At 37.4% G+C, this 22,324-nt stretch overlaps 1 protein-coding gene across 6 annotated transcripts in view; it reads right to left on the bottom strand.

Annotated features, from left to right (window-relative positions):
- The window catches only part of LOC127950730 (trinucleotide repeat-containing gene 6C protein), a 55,724-nt gene extending 35,830 nt beyond the window's left edge, over positions 1-19,894 (bottom strand). For 5 of the 6 annotated variants that reach the window (XM_052547993.1, XM_052547983.1, XM_052547973.1 and 2 more), the window contains exons 1-3: positions 19,295-19,894; positions 11,973-12,075; positions 11,446-11,467 (exon numbers count right to left, since the gene is read on the bottom strand). In XM_052547993.1, coding sequence (XP_052403953.1) covers positions 11,446-11,467; positions 11,973-12,035 — 85 coding nt within the window. In that variant the 5' untranslated portion in view covers positions 12,036-12,075; positions 19,295-19,894. Of the gene's footprint in view, positions 1-11,445; positions 11,468-11,972; positions 12,076-19,289 lie in introns of all 6 variants that reach the window. The other variant, XM_052547955.1, reaches the window with a different exon arrangement.
- Positions 19,895-22,324: the final 2,430 nt, after the last annotated feature.

The following is a 22,324-nucleotide window of genomic DNA, read 5'->3' on the forward strand; positions in this document are numbered from 1 at the left end:
GATTTCTATTTGTGCCAACTTTTGGAAGACCAAACAAAAGTAGTTTTGCTTTCACTAAAAAACAGCGTCTTCACAACGGGGTGTGGGCGAGTCTTAGCTTGAGCAGCAAATCAGCATATAAGAATGTTTTCTGTAAGATCACGTGACACTGAAGACTGGAGTAATGATGAAGAATGCAGCCTTGTCAAAGGAATGTTACATTTTAAAATATATTAAAATAGAAATGCTTTATTTTTAAATAAAATAATATTTCACAATATTACTGTTGCTATTATATTCAGATTTAAATAAATAGCCTACAGCCTTAGTGCACATTAAACATCTTTCATAACCATTCAAAAATCGTCCAAAACCTAAACTTTTGAACAGTAGTGTGCTTGATCTCTGTTGATTATTTTACTTTTTATTTGGCTATTAATGGAAACAATTTAAACATAAGTGTGGTATTAATGACTAAAAGACCAAAAACTATGACTAGATTTAGTCACATCTTAAGCCATCATAAAATAGCCTATATGAGGAAACTGAGTTTTCCGCTTGGGTGTCAGATATACCACAATACAACTGAATCTTAACTAGCGAGCCATGTGAAATTGGCTTGCGGTCTGTATGTGGTCTTTGTTCTGGCTAGGTCTGCCTTAGCACAAGTGAATAATCTTTTGTTTTACAGTATCAAACCCTAGATGTCAGACAAAATATCCAGCTCATGGTCGTGAGTTCAATACCCTGCAGCAGTGAGATTAGCTCTAATACGATCTACACAACCCAGAGTGACGTGCAACCTGACCCTGCCAATGAACACGTTTCAAAGGCTTCATGAATCAGTGGAAGCCATTGCAGGGAAATCACCATAACGCTCGCCTATCATGCTAATCTTATCGTTTTTCATGTTTAACCTTGCAGGGACGAGAAGAGACTGGAGATCTTAATTAGCAGTGTTTAAATATGCAGCTGTATTTAAGTCCTGTGCTTTCTCATGGAGAGATTAAAAGACCGGCATGAGAGGAAGACTGGGAGCTGCTCTACATGAAAACTGGAGCGACTGGGGACGTACCTCATGGGACGAGCACAGAGCAGAGAGAAATCCTTACCATAGTCACCCTCAATTAACTGCACTTCACATGAACACCCCCCTCCCCCTCAGCACATGCACTAAGAGCAGACTGATGTTTCACTGTCACTGTACAAATGCATTAATATCGCCTGAATCAATTGAATCGTTCAAAAATCATTATTTTCCAATGACAATAAGGTTCAATATGTTCAGTTATGCAACTTTATATTTACTAGCATGATAACAGCACAGATGATTTCAAAATGTTGTTTGTATAGCACACTAGCAAAATAAAGCAATTCTAAAAGTGCTTTCCTACAATGTCTTTCATCTCTCTAAACTGGAACACTGGGAAGGTCCAATTCATTTTAGTGAAATTGTTTATTCAGTTTAATTAGTTAATTTTTAATGAATTGGTTCACAAAAAAAATGAGTCATTACAATCCATAGGGACTTCTGAAAAACAGAATCTTATTATTTAGCCAGATTTGGAGACAGAAAGATTTGTTTTTAGTTTTGAAAGAAATTAATATATGATCCGTGCTGGCAAAATGAGTCACAAAGAGCAGATTTTCTAAAATTGTTATTTTCACATTCTCTATTAAAAAAAAATATTCATAATAATGTATGATTTGTCGGAATTGGCTGAGCTGCACCTGTTTCAAGTCGACAGAAGCAGCAAATAAAATTTTGATAAGCAATTAGATAAAGTTTTCTGAAGGTTCCAAAACAAAATCACCAAGCAACCATAGCCTTAAATTCTCTGGTAATACTTAATTTGGCACACACCAATTTCTAGGAAAAATATATGTTAAACCTTTTTTTTTTCATGATACCACAATGGAGTGTGCGAACTGTTAGAACTCTCCTGAGCTCGTTCTCAGCTGCAGGCGTGTGAGGCGTCATCTTCTTATTCTTGCTTTACAGCGGATCACAGACTATTACAGCCACCCGTCTCTCAAATGGACCACTGACACTCTACCTACAATCTCAATTAGGAATGTCAATAGTTGATTTGAGAGATAGGTGGCTGTAATGGACTAAGTCTGCGGTCCGCTGTAAAGCAAGAAGAAGAAGATGATGCCTCACCTGCAGGCTGTGTCTTAAGGAGATGCTCATACAGTTCAGACAGTTCAGGCATTGCAGTGCATCAGAGGTGAAAAACGATATAAATACTGTTCAGTTTCTTGCATAGAACCAATCGTTTCGTGTCTTTACACATCAACGTATCTTCACGAGCCGCAGGGTTCAGAGTATGTGAAAAGAGTGGAGCATCAACTATTTCCCCTTCGTGCTCCGGGCATTTAATATTCAATCTGCTCCTCGCTCCACTGATCAGAAATACCGCTCCGCCTTCACTCTGTGTCTAAAGTATTTCATTATGTTCGAAATAGCACAGTTCTGTTCATAACGAATATTACAAAATTTAAATTAAATAACAGGAGCAATAGTGAACAATAGTGTGCAAACTTTTTTTCCTACCTCATGACATGGTTATCAGCATTAGAAGGTATAACTGCTGATTTTTGCAGTGCAAATTTTGTTTGAGAATTTGTCTGAAAATAACAGTAGGCTACGTTCTCGCCAGTTATTTTATCTAGTTTATTTTATGTTTTTCTTACAGATTTCTGCTCATTCGAAATCGAATACAGATGAATTAACACTGTATTATGCTACATTTGTTTGAATGCATTATTGACAATTGTGTGTGAAGAAGTGTTGTAGTACTTGTTTAAATCATCCTTTCAGCTGAAATTATCTATACCTAGAAGGAACAAACAGGTCCATTGCCGTCATCATAGACTTCACATTCTGATTTGAGTGATCCTTCTCTATTAAGCTAACTAAATATGTTTAATAGGGTGAATTCTTGCTAAATATGCAGTTATTGTATGGTTTGTTGGCATGAACTGCACTCTCGATGGAATGGTGGTGGAGCGAAAACCATGATGCTCTGACTTTTAAAAAATCCGCTCCAGTCAAAAATCTGACAGCTCCACTCCACGCTCCGCACACCTCACGTTTTAGCCATGATTCCCATCCACTTTATACATTACATTACATTATAAGACTGTTAGACTGTACAGTTTTAGCTTAAAATCTCTGTTTTGTTCTGCTGAATAAACAAGCACCTACATCTTGGAGGCCCTGGGGGTAAGCAGATAAACATCGAATTATCATTTCTGAGTAACTATCCCTTTAATAACTCCTCTAACAATAAATCAAATGCCACATTGTATTTGCTTTTTAAAACAAAGAAGGAAGAACTCTCAGAAAACATACGAATAAAGAAAATTTCAGATGTTCAATTACTATGTGGAGCACTGGGATTGCTAGATGAGGGTTTAATTAACTCATTTATGTGAAATACACAAATGCAACCAAACCATTTTTCACTTGTTTTGCCTGCAGCTCGTAATTAGTATTTGTAATTAGTAATTGCACACATTCAGACTGATTTCGCCAGCATGGGTCACACATCTTTATTCAGCAATCATGCATTAAATTGAAGTGGCAGTAAAGACATTTATAATGTTACAAAATTTTATTTTTATTTCAAATGAATGCAAAGAATCCTTAAAATTGTATAACAGTTTCCACAAAAGGATCTTGACACTGAAGACTGGAGTAATGGCTGCTGAAATTGGGCAATGGTAATGGCAACTTTGTTATCAAAGGAATAATTAACATTTTAAAATATATTAAAATAGAAAACCGTTATTTTAAATTGTAATAATATTCCACAATATGACTTTTTTTTTCTGTATTTTTGATCAAATAAACAAACCATCAAATCAAACTCAGAAAAACCTAATTCACCAAGTTATTTAACATAAATAAAGCAAACCTTCAAACTTTTGGCCGGTAGTGAATCTTCATTTAATTTGTATATACTTAAGCATTTTTTTTGTTGTTGTTGTTGTTGTTTTTAAAATCCTTTTTGCTTTCTTTGACAGTTATAAAAATGAATAAATATTTTCCTTTAAATGGGTGAAATGTAGTTGGTTAAAAACAAAAAGCATTTAGTAACTTTAGAGTATCTAGCTACTTCATAAAGAGGTTCATTATGGCTGTAGTTTCAATACTTCAAATTATGATTAGCTTTGTCTCAAAGTATCTTTCCCAACATTGCATCATAACAATGAGGCCACTAATTATTAAGGAATCTGCTATCTCTGGACTGAGGTCTTAAACCAAAGCAATTTGCACAAGCCTCTAACTAGGATGAAGCACCACTAACTGCAAAACACTGAGGAACCGCACAGTAACCGACCGCGTCTTACACACTGGAATTAGTGAAGAAGAGCAGGTACAGCCTGTGGAGCAGATACCAGAGCTCGGCTCACTTGACCTGTGCTACCGGTACGTATGTGTCTGCGTTCTTTCACTTCACATTCCACCAAACTGTTTGACATTCAGAGAGGAACATTATGAATACAGACAGCTCTATTATAAGCCATTCTGTGCTTTCCTCACCATCCCTTTGTTCTACTATTACTGCTATAGTGAGGCTTCCACACAGAAAGTGATCAGCCACACTTTGAAACTCAAACTCAAGGACAGCATGCTCATAAGAGGAGTCATTTTTAAAGGGAGATCAACCTTGTGCGAACACACACACACGGCAGGAAAAAAGACAAGATGGCGGAAGGCTGCACTGCCTGAGGCAGGCTATAAATACTGACCCAGTCAGAGAACATCTCTGTCTCACCACACAGACGCACACACACACACACACCATGTCCAGCAGTTCAAACACATACAGACAGATACACACACACACACACACACTCAAAATCAGAAAACCACCAAAACCACTTTCGACCAGGAACAGTAGCATCAGCCTCACACTGACTCCTAACCAGTCACAATATGATAAAATAATAGCAGCATGTGATACAATGTTCTTGTTTGGTTTCCATTTCTGTCCTGTCACACTTGGTAGCCCAGCCCACAGTCAAATCTCACTGGCCTAAAACCCAGTTCTACAAAGCTGTTTACTAAACAACAAATGTTCACTACTTTTTACACAGTGCTAAGTTAAACTGACATTTGACAAAAAAGATGTGCCCCTGAAGATACAATTATATTTTGATGGAAAGACTAAACAAAAAGGCCTAAATTTGTCTGATTAGCTGCTTGATCTGCGACTCTCCTTGTAGTAATTGTAGTAAAAGTCAATTTTCAATAAAATAAATGTAATCAGGCAGAGTAAACTATGCTAGACATTCACGCACACATACATGCAACAGTGCAAAAACCTAAAGAAAAGAAAGCAGGGAGGCATCAGCAAACTGGTGAAGATTTGCATCACCATTTGTGGGATGTTGTAAAAATAGTTACCTTTGTACAAATTCTACCACAGTGTCTTTGGTGCTCTATGCAAATCAGCAGAGCTTCTTTTTAGAGTCTGATGCCTCTCAGAGAAACCCTGACTCTCCTGCGACTGCTGACTAACAACACATGTGAACGTCTGCTGTTACAGAGAAGAATCTGATGAAAAGTTAGAATGACAGTTTACAGGACATGCTCAGCACGTGTGTTTTCATGATTTGCACAAAAGAAAAAACATGCACACAATCAAAAACTCTTTCTATGAGAAACCAAACATGAAGAGGGGGTCAAAGCAAACCACAGAAAACTATGTGTCATGCAGGTGATGTTCAAATTTGACAGAATTAAAGAGCAGAGTAGTTTTACTACTGATGAAAATAGATGGATTTATAATACACGCCATTTCCTATCTCTGGGATCCTTTGTAAAGGTCTCAATTGGCGATCTTTGCCTTATAGAATCGACTCAAAAGAGTGAAAGTCTAAGAAACCGAGAAGCCCATTTCATCCCACTGACTCCATGAGGGCATCTCAGAGAAATAAAGCCTCATTATTAGACTGCAGTTTACCATATGATGCAAAGTGTTTGTGTAATTAACTAAATGAGAAAAGGATACATAATCTGTTACTAAAATGAGCAGTGAAAAACTCTAAGAGGATGCTGAAACATTAACATAATACTAGGTGTATTATGTTAATGTTTCAGCATCCTCTTAGAGTTTTAACATTAACATAATACACCTATATCAGATATAGATAAACAAGATCATGTTACTACATAACAACAAATAAATGTCAAATCAAATAGTTTCATATCTGGTTTTGAGAACATATTACACCATCCAAAGCCATTTGATTCAGAGACTTGATTCAAGTAGTTACCATTGAAGCAACGTCCATAAAATATAAGCTCAATGCTTTCAATAGTTTGGTGCGCTTGTTCCTGTTCGTGTTGTCAATCTGGCAAACTGCGTGTCTTTCAAGTCTGAGGAGGAGGGACCTGGTGAAAAAAAACCCTCTCCAATATTTTGAACTTGGGCTGCAATACCTAGTTCAACCACTCGGTGTCAATCCTACATACAGAACCTTTAAATATATTACAAATAAGATGAATCACAATGCCTTTGCAATAACAGAAAGGCACAAAAGTGTTTCAAATGGGATGCCAGCTATAGCACCAGCCTCCTGCCGGGGAAGGATTTTAGTAACAACAACGTGAATTTCTAAAACGCAAGCTCAGATCTTGAAAAGCATCATCCAAAAGGCATGCATCACTAGGCCATGAGTCATCCTTCTGCTCACTGCCCTGCATGCACACAGTGGGTAGTGCCTGGCCTTTCAGATGGGCTGTCTGTGCAGCAGCCTGTATTCTGCCCGTACAGTGGATGCCAAGATCTCAGGGGATCAAACTACTCCTAACGAATGGAGGAAATCAAGGACAGACAGCCAGACTGAGTCATTAGCAGTAATTAACGATGGCCTAACTTGGCAAATATTGCATAGAAAAGTGCTGTAATGAGCAAGTCCTTAAAGCAGAGCAGGTGTTAACTGACAAACAACCTGTGTTGATGTTCAGCGTGACGAAGGCCTGCTGGGCAATGGACCCCTCTAGAACTGCCCCTGATTGCCTGATTGCCGAAGAATGATAACTATTGCTATATTAGCATCCACATCAACGGACTACAAAGTTTTTCTGTTGACACGCTGGAGGTATGCTGTCTGCCACTTAAATAAGGTGGATTTGTATTGGCTGTCAATGTTTTTATCTTAAAAAAAAAAGATTCTAAAGTTATCCCAACTATATTGTTCCTCTGTGTCATTATTAATAAAACTTTATAGTTATCATATACCAGTGTGAACAGGCTGCAGTACAAACAAGGATGTCTGAACAATAAAAAGTGTTGCTGCTCATGCTTTCCTGAAGTGTAGAAGGGAGTCAAAAATCAATAAAACTGCAATACAATACAATGCCATTTAAACAGTGGCACGGCAGTCTCAGCAAAATATTGTAAAGAATAACTGACTAAATATAGGTATATAAAAAAATATATAAGATATTTTGCAACCCTCAATAACTACCAGATATTGTTTCTCAGTATGCAATTTATCAATAGATCCCATGATCCAAGTATTGCTAACACCATGCCCTACTAGATGGAAGAACATATTTCGTTTAGCATCGACCACGAAACCAATGTACTGAATTGTACTGAAAAGTACAATATAGACAGACTAGACTGAGGCTGAGCTGGTTTCTTGCTACTGCACGACTCTAATAAAACTCTTTTTAGAACATTTCAAGATTTGACGACATGCAGAGTGCAAACTTTCATAAATCCAGCAAGTAGTGTACACAAACCACTATTTCTCAAGTAAACAGCACCCACTCAATCACATTCATCAAATTACAATGCAATTAAAAAAAAAAATCAATACTTTTCAGTGCATCACAAAATCATAATTGGATTCAAACTGAAACCGTCGTGTCAAGTTGGTCAGACCACATTATAAATTTGTGCTTTAGTTTAGACAAACAGTTTCTTTATTAGTGCAAAGTAGGGCAAATGTTATGCTAAAGACAATCAAAAGTATAAAATAAGTGTGCAAGACAAAATACCTGTGGCTGAAGTGAAAAAATGGAGCCTGAACTGAAGAAAAAAAAAAGGATCAGATAAAAAGCTGAAAAATCTGGTTTAGCACATCAAAAACCAGCAGCAAACCTGATTAGTCCATGAGGTGTGTATGAGATTGAGATAAGACAAGACAATGAGTTAGAAAGTGAAAGAGAAAGAAATAGCTTGGGAGAAAAGGGAGAGGTGAAGGGGGTGGTTGTTTTTTTCAGTTGCCTGAATATCTGCCGAGGCCTTTGAGTTTCTCTGTGGCCAAAACCAAGAGACTTGAGCTGACAGGAAACTTAAGCAGGTTCTCACTCTTTATTTCACACAGCTCCATCACACTCTTCTTCCACTGACACAGACACCTACGGCAGCTTTCCATCAAACTTTTTGCTTCTGTTACTTCTCTGTTCATTCCACAAAAATACGTCGGTTTGGCATGAGCACCTCCCTGTGAATTTCTCCAGGTTGTGTGTGTGCATGTGCCCCTGTGTGGGGCCTCCTGGGCCTCTCTTGAAAAGAAAAAGATCTACTGCTCACTATGTACCGAAGAAAATGCTGCTTCCTCCAGGAGTCTCTCCAAAGCTTCAAGCCTCAAAGTTTACCTTCACCTTTCCCTAATAATACAAACACTCTTTAGGTGACATCCTACCGAATGTAAAACATCCATCTAACACTCAAAGAGCAGTGCATATTCAGTAATCCTTTTATTAGAAGGAGGCATGGTCAAAATGGTCAACTGGTAGGCGATAAGTGAGGTCAACTACTTTTTTTTTCTTTTTATGTTGCTTTAATGTTTTTAGTGGCAGTGCTTTAAAGGGATTTGCAGTGCAGAGAAAGCTATAGCCTAAATCACAATTTGCTAAATAAACTATAGAGTTTGTGCATTTATAGTAACTTCACAGACCAGGCTTGAGCAAGCTAAAAGACTAAAAGAAGTTGTGTTGAGCCTTCAAACGTCATAGCTTTAACAAATTTCACGACAATAATTGTCAGTCTTCAAATCGCCTGGTGTTATTAACACGTAGGTCTCTGTATTTATAATGACTGATGACTTTAGATTCATAATTCAGTCATTTTGTTAGCTGAATACCTGTCAGTTACCCCACTGAACGATTGAGATTAGCATCTATACATCTTAAAAACACATCTGGCATCTGATAGACATGCTCCTAACCAGTCTAGATAAACAGAGCTTCCTGAAAAGGGATAGTTAACCCTAAAATTACAAATTTTGTCAATATTTTAAATTGACATTTTGAAGAATGTTGTAAACCAAACAAGTTATTTCCATTGCATGTACAACATTTTTTGACATTTCTCAAAATATTTTTTATGTTCTACGGAAGTGAGTAAATGATGACAGAATATTCATTTTTTTTGGGTGCACTATCCCTTTAAGATCAACTAATTGTTCAAACGGTCCACTAACTTCCAGAAAGTCATAAAACTTTAAAATCAACAAAACCCATCATAACAAGGAACATCATTTGGCAGAGCTCTCCGATAACTCACTGTGTCTATTTGTTTGGATCACATTTGTCAGATCACAAGACAATATCTTGTGTTTAGAAGGCTTAGATATATAAAGGTCACCATTGCTCCAGAAGGGTTACACTACACTATCTCCATCGACAAATCCTTTTCAACAAACAAGCACTTTGATCTATCTTACTTTTCATTACGCAGAAGAAATCTAGCACACGTCGAGCCACCCAGCAAATTCATGAACAGGCAGAAGGAAGATACATATCTTTATCAGCTGAAGATAATGTGTGCTTAGGAACCGTGGCCCAAGAGAGGATAAAGAAAGATGTGAAATAAAAGCAAAACTAGATTAGATCTAATTAGCAGAACTCTGCAAATGCCCCTAGTACACCCCGATTAAAGAAATGAAAGATTCTCAGCGTTGACTCACGCAGTGATAAAGAAATTTGGGGGATGAAAATGTGAAAGAAGGACAATGACGACTCAGTTCCCTGGAGTATTTTGCAATGGAAAGTCCCTGTGAGCATTAAACCAGCATTTCTTCCTGCATCAAGTCTGATGTTTGAGAGTTCCAGCATTAGCAGATGCTTAATGAGATTTATGACTGTCTATCCCTCACATGACATAAGCCCCTCTCCCATCTGCCCAACGACAGCCCTCAAAAAGCCCTTTCTGCTGTCTTAAATTTACTGCCTCATACCTCACCTCTCTCAAATATGGGTTCATAACCTGTCCTATGAGGCGAGGAGTGCTGAACCATACACGTCAGCACATACTTTCCTCTCTCGCTCCCGCGGTCTCTCTTCCAGTGCTGTCACTCTCACTTCTCCTTTAATTTGGATCATGTCTTAGACCTGCTGTTTAACAATGATTTAACCGAGACTAACCCAGGACTGATACAATTGAATTATTGAGTGTTTCTTCATCTACAAGAACTTATTTCATAGTGGTTCTTTTTTTTGAAAACTTTTCTCCATTTAATTGTCTACTTTGCAAATGCTTTCAATGTATAGATTTTATAATTGTCCCAGACACAGATTTTACATTTTTAAAAAAAAAACTATTATTAAGGTTAAACCTATATTCATATTTAGCCATTTTAATATTTACGGTGTGAAAATCATTTAATTCTTTATACAAACTACGACTATACTTTGGTTGTAAATCATAAAAAGTTGAAAAACAAGTGTGAACATATTAAGAAATGATTTAGTTGTGTGCATTCAGGATGAATAAAAAGAGTTATGAAATCAAACCATTTTAAATTGGGTTTCGTTTAAAATATTTTAAATGTTATTTCCACCGCAGAATTATTATCGAACACAACTCATAATCTGGGGTATGAATGCAATGACGAAATGGATAGATTGCTATTGAACACTATTATTAGTTAGTGTGAATTTAATAACACTTTTATAATTTTGGCAGTTTTCCATAACAATAATAATACTAATAAAATCTGAACAATGTATGCAAAATATTTTATATGCAGCATCACGATTGTGAAGAAGTCGTTACAAATAAGTAACATTACATCAAGGAATGTAATCCTGATTTACTGCAGGGCCAGTTACAACTGCTCAATATCATTTACCGTTTAAAGGTTTAAAAGCACAAATGTCTAAATCCAACAGCAGTTAGCAAACATGTCCGACTGGTCTCAACCAACTGTTACACTGTCTTGTGCCAATTCTTTCGGATCGCCCACATACAGTAAATAACTGCACAAACCCTGATCAGATGTACTCTTTTCACCTTCTCCAAACTCACGTTATAAAGATGCACTAGCCAGTTAGCATTTTATATTTCTGGAGCACATGCAACTTTTAGTTTTGCCGCTCTAGTAGTGTTTGAGAAGATGCATATGGTACACACATATGTATACGGAGAAGATCTTTTAAAAAAATTTACTTCATGCTTTAGTAAACCATTGCAAAGGAAAATCATAACTGACCTTTGGTTTTCTGTTCAGCAGCCTGTAAGGAAAGAACAAAGGTGGACACAAATGAACACTTACACAGGTCCAGCGTACAAAAGCTTCATAAAGAAATGACTAGAGGACCATAAATCTCAGAAAACATTTGATCGATTATAATTGATTGATTAACTATTTCAGTATTATGCTAAATAGAGATCTAGATGAATATCTGGGGCTAAATCAACCCAAAGAGCAGCAGGATATGGCCTGTGCAACCTCGGTGAAAGTTGCACTATTTAAAGCATGATGAGAACACTGGCTTTCTAACTCCTTGACGAGGTCTAAGAAATGAGCACTAGAATAACTGTCTGTGTTTGAACAGAGCTTCAAAGACAGATGCTAAACAGATTGTTGTGAGCTCTAGGTGTCCCGTAAGGTACCTGAGGTTTACATCAGTGAAGATGTTTCAGAAGCTTATGACAGACTCCGTAAGGTGTCCGCTAAGTGGCTTTTATAAGAAGGATGCAAAGCAAAAGATTCTATGTGAACAGGAGAGAACTGACCTTTTTCTGAGCAGCTTCTTTCTTTTTCTTTTCCTCTTGCTTTTTCTTTTTCTTTTCTTCCATCAAATGGTTCTCCTCTTGTGTGACGTGTTTTGTGCCAAGGCTGTGGAAAACAGATCAGCTGTGTTATCTAGTCCCAATCTTTAAAACAAATACAGACAATTGATAGAGTAACTCTAAAACACATTTGTTTGAATACTCAATACTGATTGGCTGGCAGGTATGCATTAAAACCGTTTAATGCACAGGTAGTTCCAAGTCAGTTTAATCACCGTTCCACATTAATGTGCTGCTTTCAGTATTGATGCACATAAACACATCACTCACACAGAGAGAGATCAGAGATCGCAATGCACACACAAACATCCAGAAGCACAGAAACGCTTTATTAATAAAATAGCTTCAATACTGGATCGCTACATTATATTTACCAGCAACGAGGAGGTAAAAATCACTGTTTTCATTCATTCAAATAAATGTGGTCTTACCGCACTATTTTATCTTGCAATCAAATACTGCACTGCAAACATCTTTAACAATTTGAATTTGTCAGTGCTGGCAGGATAATGCACGGCTAGCTGTGCATTATACACCACGTTGTGCATTTCTTATTGTGCTCTACTCATAATAAATTATTTTAGGATGTTTAGCAAAAAAATATGTTTTCTAATTCATATGACATCACATTACCACTCATCAAACCAAGGACAGTTCAAGGAAATCAACAGTAAATGAATTAGAATAAAGTCTAATAGATAACCAAATTCTTATAAATATAGTAAAATACATAGAAATAATTAAATATAACATAAAATATACAGAAAACATACAGTAAACACTGATAACATGTCAGTAAGGGTGCTCCGATCACGATCGGACCGATCGTTAATGCGCATCTCGTCAGTAAAGCCGGTTTTCTAATCAGCGGTTAATTCCATCAGGTGCGTGATTTCACATAGAGCAGCTGTTACTACACAGAGCCGTTGTTAACTGAGAAGATGCGCCAATAAACGCTGAAAATTAATGTGATTTGCGCATCTTCTCTATTAACAACGGCTCTGTGTAGTAACAGCTGCTCTATGAGAAATCACGCACCTGATGGAATTAACCGCTGATTAGAGAACCGGCTTTACTGACGAGAAGCGCATAACGATCGGGCCGATCGTGATCGGAGCACCCCTACATGTCAGATTGCCCAAATGAAACTGGCATTACTCCAGACTTCAATTACACATGAACATTCTATTAACATTTTTAGTAAAAAAAAAAAAAAAAAAAAAAAAAAATTGTCCCTTAATATGTTTTTAAAATATTAATGTCTTTGATGAATATAGACCTTTATCATAGTGAATATAGCAGTTTAAAAATACAAACATTTGCAATATTCTAAATGTCTTTACTGTCACTTTCAACCAGTTTAATGCATCCTTGCTGAATAAAAGTAAATGTGTATTAACATAAACAAAATTAATAACACCACACTTAGAAACAATAGTGCAAGTTTACATGCTTGCTTTATACAGTAGCTGAAGTAAAACAAAACCAAAAAATGGATGAAAAAAATATATTACATGCTTGGTCATGCAGAAAGGGAACCTACAAATGTAATCAACTTAGTGTGGCTCTTCAGACTAAAACAAAGCCTGGTTTACCAGTGACCACCAATAAAACATTTTAACAAAACCTAAGCTCTTCTCTAGGTATTAAAGAAAAATACAAGAAAAATGTCCCTCACCAACACATTCATTTGATAATAAAGACCAACCTGCTTTAAGACAAAGTTAAGCAGAATCCAATCACTAGTCTTGCAAAATAAATGAAAACAGCATTGAGTTCTAAAAAAAAAAAAAACTATTTGTGAACAGAGGTGAATTGTGTAAGAGCTGGTCTGAATCTTTGCACTTCTGGTAACAATAGCCAGAAAAGAATTTTAACAAGAAGTTCACCGGAAAAAAGGATGTGCTTGGGATTCAGAGGAACACTTCTTTTAGGAATAAAATCACTGACTTTGAACTTTGTCTATTGTTTGCCACTCTGAGTATACGAATCAGAGACAAACAAATATGACATGAATCAGATGCATCAAGCCAAGACTGATGAAAGCTGATACACGCTGAGATTAAATATATATCAGCTCTTCTTCTCAGATAATCTTGAGTAAACATTTTAAACTAGGGATGCACTGCACAATATGTTGGTGTATTACCGGTTGTCAGGTTTATACAATTGATACACCACTGTTCAAATGTTTAGGGTTTACTGTTCACTATGCTCACGAAGCCTGCGTTCATTCCATCAGAATTTAGTAAAAATATTCTCTATTAACAACGGCTCTGTGTAGTAACAGCTGCTCTATGTGAAATCACGCACCTGATGGAATGAACCGATGATTAGAGAACCGGCTTTACTGACGAGATGCGCATAATGATCGGCCGATCATGATCGGAGCAACCCTATTAAATACACATCCCACAACGTAACAGCCTTCATCGTTGTCCTAATATATATTAATAAACGATACGATCAAAGTCACTGTCAATGTGATAGTGTAGGAAATAGTGGTAGGTGGACGAAGGGAGGGAGGGGGATGAGCGAGTTGAAGAGACAGTGGAGATGTGGTGGTAAGGGGTTGGGGGGCTAGACGCTCTCTGGGCACAGAGCCAAAAATGTCAACGCTGCAAGACAAACAAGAGAGCTAAGAGCCCTCAGGAACCTGCTGGCTGGCAACAGCAGCCTAGAGAGGAAGAAATCTGCAGCCCCTCCATCCGACACAATCACGCATCAGAAACCCATAACTTCAGTGTCATTTGAGAAGACCAAACCTGACGTGCCAGTAAACCCCTGGATAATAAGAAACTCTCCTTTAGTCATCCAGCCACACTCAACAAATATCAGACTAAAGAGTCCGATTTTATTTCCACAGGCGACCAAACAGTGGTGAAATCCTGTTTTATGAATTCCAGACCATGTGTAGCTAGCCACATTTTGAATTCAGCAGAGGAAAACATCCTAGCCAGAATGCCAATGAAAAAAAGTGAAAGGTGATGTTTTCCATAGGTTCAGTTCCTGTGACCAAACAGCCACTAAAAAAAAGACTCGCTGTCATAGCAGTCCGGTGACTTTCATCTTCCTACAAAGTCACTAATGAAAGCACTTTCACAAGCTCTGCTGACAATTTATTGCCCTAATAGATCACACAAATGCCTGGCATAAAGACCCCTGTCATTATACTCAAATCACGTAGGTCTTTCAGCGATTGCACATTTGTCTCAATAAAATGCAAAACATCGAACAGTTCAGCACGCTAATGGACTTAGCATAAGAGGAGACTCATGTAACAAGGGCTAAACTGAGAATGATCAGTTCTAAGATCATTAGTGATACATCAAGTGGGGGAAAAACTGTCAAGTGAATTTTGAGGGAGGGGAAGGGGTTGTCAAGTGAAACCCTGTAACCGGCTGCGGCTTTTCATCCTCTATTCTTTCAGTCTCCAGAGAGCTTTATGTTGGACCTATGAAACATTACTGCTCACCCAAAAAATCAATCACAACCATGTCCTTCCAAACCTGTATGACTTTCTTTCTCCCTCCCAGCCTCAGACGTGCCTAATGACCACAATACATTCCCTGACCATCTGATGCACACTCCACACAAAACCAGACTGGAGACTGCTACATTCTTTTTTCTAAAGAAAGAAATACTTTTAATCATCAAGAACGCATTATATTGATCAAAAGTGGCAGTAAAGACTTGATAAGAAATGTTTCCTGAACACCAAGTCAGCATTTAATGACTTGAAACTGAAGACTGGCGTAATGGCTGCTGAAAATTCACAAGAATAAATGCATTTTTAATTATACTAACATAGAAAACTGTTATTTTAAACTGGAATAATTTTTCCTAATCTTACTGATTTACTGCATTTTTTTATCAAATAATTGCAGTCTTGGTAAGTATAAAATACTTCTTTGTATAAATATTAAAAAAACCTTACCAACCCCAAACTTTTAAAGGGTACTTTATGCAAGCACAATATAAAGAGATTTTATATAATACAATATAAAGTCACTTTATATCAAGCAGACTCGATATCTTACTTTATTTTCTGCCTGTGAAATAATCAATATTAATAACTTTTAGGGAATTAAAAACACTGAAGGTCAGAGAAACTGTCATCATGGCTTATTCTGAATAAGATTTATCTTAGCCAGCCTATTGTTGTGGTATCCATCTATTTCAGAAACACCACAAACTGTGGCTTGCTACATGTCGCTCAGAGGCTCTCTTCCTGTCTAAATGGGCATTTCTTGGACAGAATAAGCCACAAATACTCTGAATACCACAAAACATAAATCATTCAGATGAACGATCAAATAACTGCAAGAATTTTAGCACCCACAAATTGCTCCAGAACAGTGTATTCATAGAGTTATAGACTCAATCTTCCAGTCCTATGCATTTCTAAAATGTTGTTGATGTTAAAGGGAAAGTTCACCCAAAAATGAATATTGTCATCATTTACTCACCCACATGCTATTTTAAACTCATAAGACTTTGGTTAATCTTCAAAATACAAGTTAAGCTATTTTAATAAAGCCTGAGAGTTTTCTGTCCCTCTGTTAAAAGTCCAGGTAACCAAAACTTAAAAAGATCCAGAGATGTCATATAATGAATCCATATGAATTGAGTGGTTTAATGGTTTTATCCGATAAACAGGTTTAATAAACAATTTTAATTTACATCTAAACAATGATTCAGAAGTTTGCTCTGCTTATAAAGATACATTTTACAACACTTATGATCTTTTTGGTCCTTCTATGGTTACCTGGACTTATAATGGATTTATTAAAATATCAAACCAAAGTTTAGAACGACATGAGAGTGAGTAAATGAATGAATTTTCATAACTATTTAAGTCATCCTGATAGTCTTGATGGACAGGAAGGACTATATGCCTTTGCAGTAACTGAGGGCTGCCACTTTGCATGCAACCAAGCAGATGAAATATGGCAATCTACAAATAAAACATGACTTTTAAAAAGGTTAATGAATTCAGAGAACTGCTTCAGTGTGTCTCTCTCTAAGAGTCAAGTTTACCCTTGAAAGACTCGTCGGAGTGGCCTTTTGGCCTACAGTTCTTAACCAATCAAAGAGGAATGTAAAGCTCATGCAAAAAACACAAACTGTAGGTAGATCAGCTCAACCTCCTTAAATCAGACCTGCATGAATAGAGAAAAAAAAACAGCACACAAAAATACATTTAAAATATCTTATGGCTTTTCACGTGTAAATAAAGTCTCAAGAGTCTTAATATTCTCAACTCTACAGGCTTATGTTATAAAGTTATTAAAGGAAAATCTTCAAGACCTCTTGTTCAACAACACTCATAGTTTTAAGGTGGCTCAGAAGGGAATGTGGGAATTAATAGGACCTAATCATTCAGCTATAAAAACCGATGAGGGATTCCTTAAGCATTACTAGTTTGATACCAGTGACTGTGAGAAGCTCAAATGGGAGTCTCTATTTTAGATTTGAATATAAATGCTAAACTGAGACATGTTCCAACAGTGCAATGTGGCATATCACCAACAAGTGTTAAAAATAGCAATAGAAAAAAACTTGGAAATGTAAAAAAATGTGCCCCAGAAAATTAAGTAAACAAATAGTAGTAGTAGTAGAAGAAAAAAAAGAAAACGAGAGCTGCTTGCAGAATATAGGCATAAATATAAACACATGCGAACTAATACTGACTTGACATTATTTGTTTGAAAAAAAGCCATGTTTTTACTTTAACAAAACATTATAATATGGATATTGTATAGGAAACCAGTTAACTCTAACATAGATCTAACCACTGAAATGAGAAGCAATCCATGGTTTAATCTGTGGCTACTATGGTCTTGCTGAAAATGCCACAGTTACTATAAAATAAGAGTTTCATAAGGGAATCACAACTATGACTCCACTTCAATAACCAACAGCTGCAAATGACCAAATATGAAGCCACATGGTGCAAATCCCTAGCCACAGTAATGCTGGTAAGGCTTCATAAGAACAAGCTGAGAGGGGCAATGTGACCTAAGCTTTATGGTAATCTGAGCATTAAGTGGCCTCTTTTTTCACTCCTGGAGAACACACAGCCCTTTTCAAAGGTCTGGCCCTGACAAGGGGGCCCCTAACCATGTGAGGGGAGCAGAAACTCTCCCTGCCAAATTAGCAACTGCACCACATAGACAGCCATTGGGACGTTTGACATTGGTGCTGTCCTCAGAAGGTAAGCATGTTAGCATTATCCAGCACTGCCAAGAAGATCTGTTCAACACCCTTCAGAAAATGTGCCATAGTGTCCGTCTAAATATCAACTAACTTTACCACAACAAAACGGTGGTAATTTGGCATTGTCAAGCACTCTCGAAAAAGAAAATAAACACTGACAGAAACATTATGACAGCTTACGTTGTGTGAGTCATATTTCTAATGAATTTAGTACAATTTCACAGTACTAAAACGTAATTACTGACATATTGCTGCAAACTATTAGTAAACATTACTCTCAATTGATATAAACAGCATTTCGCCAATAAAACCTCTAACATTTTCCTTGGGAAACACAAGCCTTGAACATATAGAATAAAAGTTAACAACATTTTTGTTCTCAAATAAAATTATTTTGAGGAATCTGATTTTTTTTTTTTTTTTATTCAAGGGCAAAACGACCGAGCATCGAGCATACAGTGAATCAGAGCTTTTAATCAGAAATAAAAGCAGCTCTTCGCGCGATATTTCCAATCCAAACCCTATGGAAATATAAACACCAAAGCGGTTGTTTCGCTATCGTTCATTGCCAAAGCTGTAACATAACAACACAATCTCAAAAACTAGAGAGGTGTCTTCATCGACAACATTTTTGAGCATCAAAACGACGTGACGGGACTCCCAGCAAATACTAGACACATTTATTTACAAACACACCGTTCGAGCTCCAAACTACGGCGTTAACAACGCAAAGGGCGAACATATGACTCCTAACTGAGACTGTGATCAGATAGGAAAGGAAACTTATCTCGCATTTGTTTAGAAAATGGGCCAATATTGATGTTTGGAAATAACACGCAAGGTATTTCGAACCATCAAAACAGAACAGAAAGCACATGTTATTAAATAAACCTGGAGAGAGCCAGCTGATAATTATGCGCTTCTTTCTGTCAGAAACAAAATAGCACAAAAGTACATGCTACAATGACGCATTGTCACTGTACACCAAAATGATCACACCCCGCCTACTTAAATATTATAACTGTTTTTTAAATGTCTCACCTTACCTTTATTCCGCACACGGAGCACCTGCGGTCTGCTGTTCAAATGTGATGCAGGAGCTGCATGGTGAAGGAGGATGTTGTCTGACACACAGATCAGATCCTATTCAGACGCAGTCAGACACTCACTCTTGCACTGAGCTGCAATGGCGAGCCTGACTTTCCAGTTGAGAAATTACCTCTCATTATGCAGTGGAATTTGTCCAGGGAGGGGGTAACTCTGAAATACCAGTGCAAACAATAAGAAGGACATTAAACGGCAGTTTTGCACGTCAGCAAGCAAGATCAGGGTTGATCAGCTGTAACATTTCGGCGATCCTCACTCAGGAGCAGCTACACCCACACAGACGCGCGCGCGCGCACCGGCAGCTCGAGCTTTTGTATGCTTTTGGATGTATATAACGTAAAGTGCTTAAAGGGAATATATCAGCATGCCTTTAGTTCGCAAATACGTGTGTAACAGAGTCCACGCGAGTTAAATGTCCCGATGCTCAAAAGGTGGGGAAATTCCAGTGCATCCATTTAAAAGGATACTGCACTGACGTGAAGCGTTCACTGGGTTTTCGTTTGTGGCGCTCGCGCAGCCATTTTGTTGAAACTGACAACAGCGTCTCAGGTCTCAGTGGAGTCAAACAGGAAGTGCCCCCATTCCCCGGCGGCACGTCACGTGACTTCAACTAACAAACAATCCAACCCCTATATCGCGCTACCTTTGTTGTTGCTATGACAACGAGGGTCGAGGAACTACCTCTCCCCTCCCCCAACAACACACACACACACACACACACACACACACACTGACGTACACTCAGACATCCCTTGTGTAGCTCACATTGAATTAATCATTAATCGGGCTTTCTCAGCAAATTTTAAATATATATAAAAGACAGAGAGCTCTTGCTTCCTTTTATTGCTTGTTTATCATCCCGCCTCAGGTATGTTTTTGTTTTAGATATCTTTCCAGCGGCAGGGGGCGCTATTTCAACAAACCACTAGTCATCACTTGAAAAGCATCTCTTAATTATGACTTAACTTATGAACTGAAAATTAAAAACAAATGAACAGACAATCAGTTTATTTATCCCTCGCTGACATAGGAAGTAATCGGCATAGACTTACAGCTTTGTTCTGTCATTCCTGGTTTATTGGGCTGCTAGAACACCCTCTGGACAAAATGCCTTTATTTGCATTGCAAGCACATCTTTTTCTCTTACAGAACAAACATCAAAACTAAAATGGTGTGCACCATTATTATTTGCAGAATTTGATAATTGTTACACATAAAATGCACAAAATATTGTGCAAACGACAAGGTGGACAAAATTTCACATCCAGGCATTCACACAGATCTTAGTATTTGAACAGCATTTATTTATGCAGAATTATGTATTAGGAAGCACCACTCTGCAATACACTTTCTTTTTTTCTACACAAAATATTGTAATTTAGAGGTAATTCCGTGTATGAGAACATGTTGCCTATTTATGCACCACCTTATTGTAATTATGTTATATTATCATATGTAAGTAGGTGAGAATATGGAGTATTTTAACATTTTATCTGCAACTCATTTGTCTTTACACCTCGGAAAAACTGATATACTTATTAAGAAATACCCCCCCCCCCCCTTCCCCTTACTTTTGTAACAATTCTCATTTTTGTACACACAATATGTAATTGCTTTTATCCAACAAATCCTTTCCTCAACACTGGCCAAATTTTTCTTTGAGATAAAGAAAGGTTCCTTAAAAAATCTGTTCATAGAGCTGTGTTTCCACAATTTGTGACACATCACCAAGTGTTACCATGCATGACTTTAATAGTGCCATTATTCAGTCTTTGTCATACTTAAATATGGGTTTGAAAGATTTCTGATTTTTGACATGCAAGTAAAAATAAATTTGGTCATTTTTAACATTGCAACATGGTTCCTCCTCTATCCCGCTCCTGCTTACAGCTTTATCACAGCATGGACTGAGGAAGACAAAAATGATCAGAGAGCTGGACAAACATTTCGCTGAGCAATGAGCCAAAACCCGACCTCACTAAAAACTCATCTCTCTCGCTCTCATTAGCATTCATCCACCCAGTGACAGCCAGTGCGCTTCTGATAGCCAGATGAATATGAGGGGAAGGCTGGGTTTAGTTAAAAGACAAGGGCTTGCCGATAAAGACATGCTGACAGACCTTCAAGGGGCCAATTAAATAACAATCCGCCCTAATGTCATCTGCATATGGATTACAGCTGAGATATGTAATGTGGTGGCAGTGGAGAAACGTGATTACTGAGTGCATTTAATGATGAAGTATGTATAGAAGCATAAAAGCCCAGCTTGGCAGGGAGGGCCGATCACAGTTCATGGCAATTAATCTTACTTGTCGTGATAATTCAGGTCCATTATTCTCCACTTCACCTCTTTTGCATAGACGTTGTATCACAGAGCTGAGAAAGGGGCAACCCAGACAATAAAAAGTGTATCAAGTCTCGTCTCTGGGAGCAACTTCAGACAATAACATAATTACCTTTAGGGTGTGCATGTATTGGGAATATGGGTTGATTTACAGTCCGATGACATGTATGCAGGTTGCCACAATTATGGGCAAGGCATTTCTGGGCTGGATTCATTTCCCTTAAGACCTCTGTAATGGATAAGGGCAGGAGATGGAGCCAGACCAGGCATCTTAGGCAGCATCACAAATCTCAATGTCCAAGTGAAATGTTGAAATTAGGGCATTCTCTGACACAACTGTCACATTCAAAGAAGAATATTGGTAAATCGTGTCCAAAGAAGCCAGATAAATGATAGAAAACAATGGTGACAATTCATTTATTAATTTATTAACCATAAACAGGTCAACATGCAGTCTGCGTGGAATCTGTCATATTTGAGTATTATTTATACTGTAGTAGCATTTATTAATATTAGGAATTATCTTTTATAGCTAATTTTATCTAATTAGCGTTAACAGCTTTTTATATTTTTAGCTTTCATTTTAATTTCAGTTTAAGTTTTAGAAATATTATTATGTGCTTTT

The sequence above is a fragment of the Carassius gibelio genome, chromosome A3 (genome assembly GCF_023724105.1).
Source record: "Carassius gibelio isolate Cgi1373 ecotype wild population from Czech Republic chromosome A3, carGib1.2-hapl.c, whole genome shotgun sequence".
Classification (NCBI taxonomy): domain Eukaryota; kingdom Metazoa; phylum Chordata; class Actinopteri; order Cypriniformes; family Cyprinidae; genus Carassius; species Carassius gibelio.